Source organism: Drosophila novamexicana, unplaced genomic scaffold, assembly GCF_003285875.2.
Source record: "Drosophila novamexicana strain 15010-1031.04,08,12 unplaced genomic scaffold, DnovRS2.1 tig00004549-arrow-arrow-pilon, whole genome shotgun sequence".
Taxonomy (NCBI): Eukaryota; Metazoa; Arthropoda; class Insecta; order Diptera; family Drosophilidae; genus Drosophila; species Drosophila novamexicana.
In genome coordinates this window covers 754899-765303 of record NW_020825047.1, presented here as the reverse complement: position 1 = coordinate 765303, position 10405 = coordinate 754899, and the positions used below count along the sequence as shown (strand labels likewise).

Here is a 10405-nt window from a genome sequence, read left to right as displayed (position 1 = left end):
TTTCATACTCAGAAATCACGTAATTTCCTCAACTTGGCGTACTCGGAAATGCAGATAAGAACGCAAATTGAAGGCGTACGAATCGCATTGGGTCTAAAACGATAAATATCTTTTAATAGCTGCTCAAAAATAAATGCAGACATCAACATTACCATTTACAGACCTGTGTCACATAGCCTCTGCAACGATTATGCCAGCAACAACAACAATAACATTCCGTACTCAACTCATTAAACTGCATTCCATGCACACCGCGATGTGTCTTTCATGATTTTCTTTTTTTAACAATTTGTCTGGCTCATTTAAAGTGATTCATTTTTTATCTCTCTTACTACCTTAATTATCAAAGTAGATGATTAATGTGTGCTACCCGTTGTCTGTCCGCTTCGCATTGGGAAGTAGCTGCGATCCCGCAGTGTTCGATTGTATGTGGCGCTCTACTAATCAGCATATTACGCACTTACATCACACCCCAAAATCGATGAATAATAGCTACAGGTTGATTTGGTCTAGTTTTTCATAAAGAGAAGGCACAGCATGACTTGATCAAGTGATCGGAAATAATTGATGTTTCGTATTGATGAGGCTTGGCGAGAGATTAAAGCGGTTGATTTATTTATAATGTCAGTTTATATGTATCAAGGTTACGGAAGTAAAAATATCTTGAGAGAAAGTCAAGTCCACAGGATTGCAAGAAACGCGCCCAAAAAATCCCAACAAAAATATAAATACTTAAAAATCGATGGATCCTCGAAACTTTTGTATATTCCTAATAATGATATGCAGCCGAATCCCGATAATTCGAAATAGCAAGGGGATCACATTTTTTACGATTTAAACAGCAGTTCCATTTATCGAAATTTCCATTTAACGAGGCTCAAAAAAGAAAAATTCAAATAAACGGGGCTTTATATTTTACATAATGTTTACATATTTAACTCTTTTGGAATTTAACAAACAATATAAGTACATTCATTTGTACGTTTTGAAAATAAAAGAAAAATTTATTTTAAATTAAACTAAAACAAGTAAGAGATTCTAGTCGGGAGCTCCCGACTAGGGGATACCCTGAACCCTCTTCTTCCAACCTCAAATGAATATATATATTCTATTTTAGAAGCTATATGTCAAGTTTGGTGACTCTAGCTCTTATTACTTACCAAACAGGATATCGATATCGATTTTTATCGATTGCTTGGAAACGGAATAAGTTTCATTCAAGTCTCTAGCTCTTATAGGTTCTGAGAACCTTGCGTTCATATATACGGACAGACAGACAGATGGACATGGCTAGTTCGACTCGGCTATTGATGCTGATCAAGAATATATATACTTTATGGGGTCGGAGATGCTTCCTTCTGCCTGTTACATACATTTGGATTTTGCACAAACACAATATACCCTTATACCCATTTTTAATGGGTTCAGGGTATAAAAAGTCTGTAATTTTCGATTGCTGTGTGTTTGTTCGCTTAGTTTTTCTGTCTCGTTCTCTAAACTTATTAGGTTGTCAACGACACTATCATGAACATTGTGTGTTAAAACAGAGTTATAATTGAGGAATTAGCGATCTAGCTTGTATGTTAAAATTGCATCTCTAAATTCGACAGACAATTTCGCATTGCATTACGAATTATAAGAGGTTACGAAACCAAATTCAATTTAGAAGAGGTTCAATATACTATGCTTTGCGAAAAATACTACGAATCGAATTAACGAGGGGACCAAAATGTATGGAATTTTTGCAAAATAACGAATGTTTTTTTAAGAGGACAGCGTTTTTACGAACTATTGAGGTTTTCGATTAAGCGAGGGAGGAATTATCGGGATTCGGCTGTATTACCTATTTTTGCTAGTATCAAGCTTGTATATTATTTATTGCCTGCTCTGGGAAGAACTTTTGAAGATATCTTAATAGTATCAAGGAGGTTTATCCCAGAAAGCGCTCGCTCTTTCGACAAGATTTTCCGTTCCTTACAGCGGTTGCTTTTCCAGTTGAATAGATATTTTTACAAATATTTTACAGTTGATCGTCGATCTAAAGTTAATTGCACAATTGATTTCCTCTTGTGCAACTCTGAACAGGCCAGTTAGCTGCCAATCTAGGGCCCTTATCAAAACGCAAACAAATTATGGCATTTTCAGCTTTCCAGCAATTATAGCAGCAATTTGCTGCTGGGACCCACAAAAATTCGGCAACGCGATTAATCTCCAAAGCAGACACAAACACTTCAACGCCAGCTTTCATTGATGAACATTTTCACTTTCAAACCAAACACAGGCATAAAATACTCAAGCAAATGGCCTATTAAGTCGATGCCCAATGCAATTCTAGAGAAGGTTCAAGCTGCAGACCACCAACTCCCCGACTCGAACCTCCAAATCCACCTCGCGCGCCGCATTACATAAGCGGTCCGTCCAAGCAGCTTATCAGGTTTCCTCCGGCGCTGACAGACCCAGACCCTATAGACAGACAATGATAATGGCTTTCTGCTGATTTGACTGATTCGGTGGCTGTCGATGATGCCGCACGTTGTTCCGAGTCCAATGACTTGAGACGTTGCTTCTTTTGTATCCGTTCGATGCTTAAATTGTATTTGATAGCTTTCTTTGTTCAGCGATCGCTTGGCGAGAAAAGCGTCGATGACTCTAAAATCTATGTGGAAAATACAAACAAAAAAAACGCATTTTCACCTGCTTGTTTGAGCATTGATTAAATTAGTGGACATTGACAGGCTTTGGAAATTAAAAAAAACTCGATTTAAACTAAGAAGTTTTTCAACATTTGTTTCAAGTGCTTCTTATGGAGCTTGAATATATGTTGTGATTGTTTGTTTATATTGTTAGCTATTCATTGCTTAATGACACAAAAGAAACGAAGAGAAGTAAAACAATATATTTCATTTACAAGCAACATTGGCAACCGCTGTAGCGATCAGTTTTGTTTTTCGGTATTTTCATAATCATCTTGGTTAATTAACTACTAACGTCTTCCTCTTAAGAGCTAAGAATGTTGCACCGCCCACTCCCGTCGTGAAAAATCTCAAGAATTAACATTATCTCTGCACACTTAATTGAAAAGCGGCTCAAGCAAGAAAACGCTCATTTAATTTAAGCTGTTATTACAGTGTGTGTAATACATTCGACTTCCTCGTGTTTTATTTGGTGCAAAATAACATTCGCTTCAAATCATATCTTCTATCCCGAAAAATGCGATTAAATTAAAAGTAAGGCATCGCCTTGTTTTATATATAAATAAAATAACATTGCCAGCGCTTTAAATGTTCACAATTTAAAATCAATCCCAGTTGAAACGATTCGCTTTGATATTATATTCATTGAACCTCAAAACCACCTTCTGCACAATTTATGTAAGCCTGGGCTTGAGCTCGTTATGTATATATTTTTTGTCATATATATCTATGCCTGCTTTCCATCAAGTCCAAAATTGCCATATTGACCTCTCTGAGACGTGACAGTTGAGCATAGCATGGTTGCCATAAAATATAATACACCTTTTTTGGCGAACTCCACCTTTAAATGCGTCATAAGCTGTGCCCTAGCTGCAGATAAAAACGAGATGATATAATACTATATGTTTTCGTACTTGAGATAAACCTATCCAAGCTGAGTTTCTTCTCAAGTGTGGGAAAATGTTGAAGGCGGCCAATTTAGAATAACTTAATTTTTGGCATAGGCCAACAACAGCCAGAGGTCTTAAAAATGATCGAGCTGGCGTATGCCTAATAGCAGGGCAATATTTGTGCAAGAGATTACCAAAAGGCAAAGTCGCAGATCCAAAGCCAAAGCCAAAGCCAAGTTACAAAAAACAACAGAAATCAAAACATCGACAAATCCCCACAAAAACAAGACTAAACGCGGTGTGTACAAATGCAACAACAAAATGCTGGAGGGAGAAAGACTTTCACCTTTGCGACGAATGATCAACACGAAACCAAAAAAAAAAAAAGAAGAAGATGAAAGAAGAGTCGCTGCCAGCAGAAAGAAGCGACGGCCTTCGAGTTGCCATGGACCCGAACCGAAGCACAACCTACCTGGCCCCGGCAACAACAAGTGCTGCCAGACCACGATCATGATCATCATGAAGATCATCGTCGAAGAAGAAGATGATGCTGTGGCTAAAACTTTGCGTCAATAAACCTTTGACTCAATGAGACTTACGCGCCGCGCTTATCACTCGAAGCGCTCAATGGGAATTATTGTTATTATTACTTTTTGTTTTATTTGGTTTGGATCAACGATCGCTGCCGCAACTTTTACTTTCCATTCAAGAATGAAGATTTTCCACACATATTTACTTGGCGTTTGGGAATTAAGTCATATACGCATTTATTTGAGTGGGTTCATACTTAGAATTCTCACTTTCTCGTCTTTTTCTCTGCTGATCAAACAGAGACCCCCACGCAACACTCTTCAAGTGCTGCACATCAAAAGTGAAAAGCTTATCTGAATTTTTGGGCCTGTCAAACATTTACAAGAAATACTTTGAACAATTGTTAGTACACTCGGTACAGTTGTGCCCAGCTTCAATTTCTTTTCGTTAATCTCCTTAATTGCCAAATTACATGCCAACAATAAAATCAGCATTTTAATTAAATTATCTTTTACAGAAACATCACACGTGCGGCTATTACCCAAATCCCCATTTAAATGCCCAAACCTTAAACACATTCATAATTCGGATATTGCATAATTTATGCAACTAGAAAAAAAGAGTTCGTAGCGAAATCTAAATTAATAAATTGATGCCCCGAGGGCTTTACAAATGGTGTCAAACATCAATAGAGGCACAACAACTGGAAGAGGTAGCTACATCTTGATTATATATAGTAAAACACATTTGATTAACATGTATTTATAGTGGAAACTGGTGCACGACTTAACTGATGGGGTACTATATAAATTGGACGGGGTATATTTATAAAGAGCATGGATCATAAGCAAACTGTAATCGACTGGCTAGGTAAGTTTTCTTTTAAATTGTATGATATACATATTTAAATAATATATGATGTATTGCAAGTTAATTTGAGGATATTAACTAACTCCCTTCAATTGGTAGCTCAATAAGGTAATTTTCGTTTTCAAAACTAAATGGAATAAATTTCCTAAAATATTTCCTAGGTCAATCCGAATTGAGTTCATGCCTAAAAGTATGCAATGTTTTTAAAATGTACAACTGATTGCCTTAACCCTTAGCAGGTTAGATGTGCCTTTTTAATGACAATAACATTTCTTAACTCATAATCTCAGAAATCTAAACGATTTTTTTTTAAATATTTGCAAAATGGAATCTAATTCTACAACTCTGTACGCCCCATCCATAAAGCATTTATATCTTAAAATCCAATGTTCCTTCATTCCCAGAAAATTTTCATTAATTGAAATAATTCAATATTTATCACGTCCAATGTGTCCTGAAAAGTAAATGACATAAAAAGACGATTGGCAACATTTTGAGTACATAATTTTTAATTTATTTTTCAATTATTGTAATTGTATTGATTACATGTTCATTTATTTCTGGTTTCTAGACCATTAAATATGATTCATTAATTTAAAATTGATATATTTTTATAATTAAAGGTAGTTGTTTTTTGTTTTTAATTTATTACTAAACTTTAAATTCGAAACTCACTTTGTAAATAAAGTTTTGCGTTTTTTTTGTTGTTTTTCTTAACTTTGTTTTTAATTGAATAAAAAGGCATAGTACATTAAAGAAAAAATTATATAGTTGTAATTAGGAGCGGCAGATAAATGTAAATAACATAAATAATACATAAAATAGGCAAAAATTATTATGCTAATTCTTGATATATATAAACGTACGACATTATCAAAGTCATGAGCAAAAGTTGCATTTTGTTTACAGTGATATCTAAAAGTACGTTACAAACTTTGTTCACGTGACAGTCTAGAGAGAGGGGAAGTTAGATAGACATAGAGAGGGGACATTGGGGTACGCGCTCCGCTCTTTACTGCTAACATTTATTATTCAACTGTCAACTGTGTGATTATATTTAAATTGTATTCATTTTTGTTCATATTTTCTTGTTTTTTGTTTCTTCCATTAATACGATTTACATAGAATTTAAAGTTATATTTCTTACACATGTTTTGTGTGGTATTGGCCGTAAATTGTTGTTGTTTTATCCTTTCTATTCAATAATTACGTAATATATAGTTTATTAAATATGTGTATAATCGTTATATTATGACATGTTACTTGCACTGTGTGAGTGTTTTGGGCATACTCTTTAAAACTGCTCTGTTCTGGCTTTCAATATCCCTTACAAATGGGTGAAGTCGAGATATCGAAATCTTGAACAGCTCCGTTTACTTATTATCTCATGCAAAATACAAACTTACATTTAACTTGTTGTCAAACTTTACGCTCAATTTATAGAACCTAATCAAGTGTGTTCCGGGCTAGAATGTTTCAGTTTATCAGAGGCTATACCTATATATTTATATAGTGAACTAGGGTAGTTTCGATTTGATAATTTGGTGGGTCTATGAGGTTCCCTAGCAGTGAAGTTTTAGTAGTGAAAAAGTTCTATATTTGAGCTTTAAATAGATTGTGAAACATTCCAACCTTGTTCGGGAACTTATAAATCATAGTTACAATATTTATTTATATATTTGTAACTATTAACAGCCTTGATACTGTTGCTAAAGACATGGAAGCTGTATGAAATTGTTATAGATTTTTGTTTGAGTCGATATAATATATCGTTAAACTTCTTATATAACTAGGTTATGTTGTTCCGTTTGAGCTGGAAGGTTTATTATTATATTATTATTATTGTTATTATTTATCATTTATCATTTGTTCGTGTTGAATACAGGTTTTGCATGCATGCAGATGAAACAGTGTTAAAAAACGTATGAATTTATGCTTTCACAATGGAGGGCAAAAGTTGTGGTTTAGCGAATACTTTAGGGAAACAAATACATTTTGGGAATACAATCATATATAATGATATATATATGTATATTTAGCTATGGCAGTAGCAAAAAGAAATCAGAAAAAATAACTGAGAATACTGCAAGAGTGTTGCAAGTGTGTATGTGTGCATGTGTGTGTGAGTGCTTTTGGGTGTGTTGCGGGCGCACATACACAATCTAGAATTACATATCGGCTACATATCTATGCATACAACTATATATATGTATATATATTTCGTGTTTTTTGCAACCAGAGAGAGACACATTCAATACACAATACATATAGAAACGCTTTAGACCTACACACATATATGTATAGCTTATATAACAGTTATAGCTAGATTTAGGTTGGAGCAGCCGGCAGCAACAGCAGCAGCAGCTATTCCTCCCGCAGGGCAGCGCATTGCTGTGGACGCCACTTCTAGCTCCAGAAGTCCATCATATTAACCAGCTTGCACTTCTTGAGCTCCAGCTTGGTGGGCCGCGCCCGAAGTCAAGCACGCCCAAAGATTGCCCGGTCCGAGACATCGCCGGTCGACTGTGAATGTGCCATGGCCACATTTGTGGCGCCGGCGCCTCCCGTCTGCCCGCCAACGCCAACGATATGGTTATGATGATGATGATGATGCGTGGCCGTGGCAATGGTCGCCGTGGAAGCATTGTGATGCGTCACATTGTGGTGGTTGTGCGCCAGTGTGGTGCTGCCGTATTTGCTGCTGCTGCCGATGCTGTTGTTGGTGGCATTGCCGCCTGTGTTGCCATTCAGATGCTTCCTGGTGGCTGCCGAGGAAACGTGATGGGTACTGCCGCTGCCAACGCCGCCATAGATGCGATGCAGCGAATACTGCTGCACCGACTCCAGATCGGAGACGCTTGACGTGATCTTCGAACGCACTGCGACCTTCTGCATGCTGTTGTATTTGTCGCTGGCGCTGAGCTTGATGTCGGGCAGGTGTCCGTTCGACTGGGCGTGAGCGTGGGCATGGGCATGAGGCTGGCGTGAACTGCTTGACTTGGTCGTTATGGCCGCATTGCTGACGGCTGTGGTGCTCGTGATAGATGCAACAACTGGCCCGTTGCCGGGCGAGATCTCTGCAAAATTGTAGCAGGAGGACTTCTGGGAGACGCTGTTCAGACCCGAGCTCGATGAGCTTGTAGACATGCGGCAGCTGCGATGGCGACTCGATGCGGATGGCTGCAGGAACTCATGATGGGCCGCCTCATCGGGCGTCATGCGCTCCGCAGGATCCCATTCCAGGCAGCGCTGCAGAAAGTCTATGAAATAGCGATCCTGGCAGTGAAGAATCTGTGACAGGGATTTGCTGCCAGGCGAACGCTTCCGGCCCTTCGTATTGGTTATGCAGCGCGGCGCATCACGCGAATCGAAGAACAGACGACGGCGACGCGCCACCGAAATGAGCACCTTGGGGGGCAGACCCAGCACCTCCATAATACAGGCCAGTTGCTCTACCTCGTTCTCGCCGGGGAATAGTGGAAAGCCCGTGTACAGCTCGGCCAAAATGCAGCCTGCAATGAAAAATAGAGAAATCGCACCGAAATTAGTATTGATTAAATACCCTGCAGTAATTGCAAATGGGGTATATTGCAGCTGTACAAAGATTTCGATGAGTATAGAAATTCCCAGCATTTCATGTAGGACATGTCGATTATTTTCAAAGAGATCAGGCAGCTGGGTACAGGGTAACTCCTAGTCGCACAACCTGCAGCATTTTTATTTAGTATTATTTAAGTCCCTATCATTTGGCTGCAGTCATTTTGACTGTCAGAAGAAGCGCATTGACCTTGACTGTGGACCTTGCCCTGGACACGTGCTTGAGCTTGACCAAAGGACACATTTCAGTGCAGTTCAGTTGAACCGCTGGGACATTATTTATTTGCTGCTGTAAATTGCTTAAGTGCTTTTGGTTTTGGGGTTGAAAAGTTCAGTGCAATACTGATTCATACTGACTTCCAATGGACTGCGAAATGCGATTCTAAACTTGATTTAAGATATGCCTTCTATACGGCCCATGGACATTCAACAATATCTAAATTAAATTTATGGACTAGGTCATTTTTTAAGTTATTTCTATTGGTATTTGAACCTATAACCCCGCTTACTACCCTTCGTATTATTCAAGCATGAGTTGTTGACTGATTTATAAAATATTTGGTTCATACTTGTGTTTATATTCAATTCCTATTCTCTAATTATTTTCAGAAAATTTGTATCCTTTAGTAGTATTATTACTCTGACTTGAGTACAGCGAGGATCCTGGTTCGATTTAAAATGACGCTTTGTATTAAAGAAGCAGATAAGAGGATTCGCACATTGATGTATGTATGTAATATATTTTCATATCCTATTTGAAGCCTTTATTAATTATATAAAATCATATCCTTATTTGCAGAAATCATCCATGTGGAACACTGTACTATAAAATGTACCCCATTACAACTGAAGGAGGAGAGTCCCGAATTTGGTTGACAAACCATTGTATGTTACTTCCACATCCAATTTTATATATTAATATTAGCAATTTTCCTTATTTATTTTTTTTTTTTTATAATTTTAAGATTATTGGTAAGAAGAATTTCGGACACATGTATTGATTTTAAGTTAGCGATCTGAGCTTTTACTTTTACTTTGGCTATTTTTGTCCACCCTGTCTTCTGTCATATCATCAATAAGCGGAAGAGTATGTCCGTCAGACAAAATTGTATAGCTTAACAATTCATATGACCTCTTTCACAAGTTCTAATTAATTCTTACACACTCTTTGGTATACCCATTACTTCCATATCAGTTGAGAACTGAGTGCACTACGATTGCCAGGCCTCATTATCCTTTACGGTATTTCGCAGCCAAATGGCAACGTTCAATCGCTGCACACGAATTTCGTGACGCCCTCTCCTGCGCCCCAGTCAAAACAGCAGCCCAACCAAGTGTAAAAACACGCACTATGCCAATTAGCAGCAACAGGCTACACATGCGGCAAGGGCCCTGAAAACCAAGCCCCTCACGTATAGCTAGAACAATGGGATAGCCTGTGAAATATTCTATGAGGCAAAAGGGGAGCAGTAGGCGGGCCGATGGGCACTCAACAAGTGAGGCCCACTTGAAGTTTATGTATACAATAATATTGCCTGCCCCTTAACGCTTAGAAACGTTGCTTCCTGTAGCAGCCTTCACCCCGCCACACACATCCTTTTAGCGGCCATTTCCGACTACGACCACGTCCGGTCAAAAGGAAAAATATATGTGAGCTCTGCGCTCCACACAAAAGACTCATTAAACGTGCACAGTACGTGAGTTATTGGCGATGTGTGTGTGGGTGGTTTAATAAAAGATAGCTAGGGTTTATTTTTAGCTAGTGTCTTGACTTCTTTACGACTGCCAGCTCATGTGGGCGCTTACTTATTTGAGCTACTGTGC

The 10405-nt window shown here is 38.1% G+C and overlaps 1 protein-coding gene and 1 long non-coding RNA gene across 4 annotated transcripts in view; one reads left to right on the top strand and one right to left on the bottom strand.

Moving 5' to 3' along the window:
• Positions 1–4909: 4909 nt before the first annotated feature.
• LOC115769175 lies at positions 4910–9460 on the top strand. The gene is made up of 3 exons (XR_004018717.1): positions 4910–4984; positions 9191–9310; positions 9381–9460. It is a non-coding gene; the product is annotated as an uncharacterized LOC115769175 (long non-coding RNA).
• LOC115769174 (dual specificity tyrosine-phosphorylation-regulated kinase 2) overlaps positions 5539–10405 on the bottom strand; it is a 74727-nt gene continuing 69860 nt past the window's right edge. For all 3 annotated transcript variants that reach the window (XM_030713879.1, XM_030713881.1, XM_030713880.1), the window contains one exon: positions 5539–8496. In XM_030713879.1, the coding sequence (XP_030569739.1) occupies positions 7463–8496 (1034 nt within the window). In that variant the 3' untranslated portion in view covers positions 5539–7462. The remainder of the gene's footprint in view (positions 8497–10405) is intronic.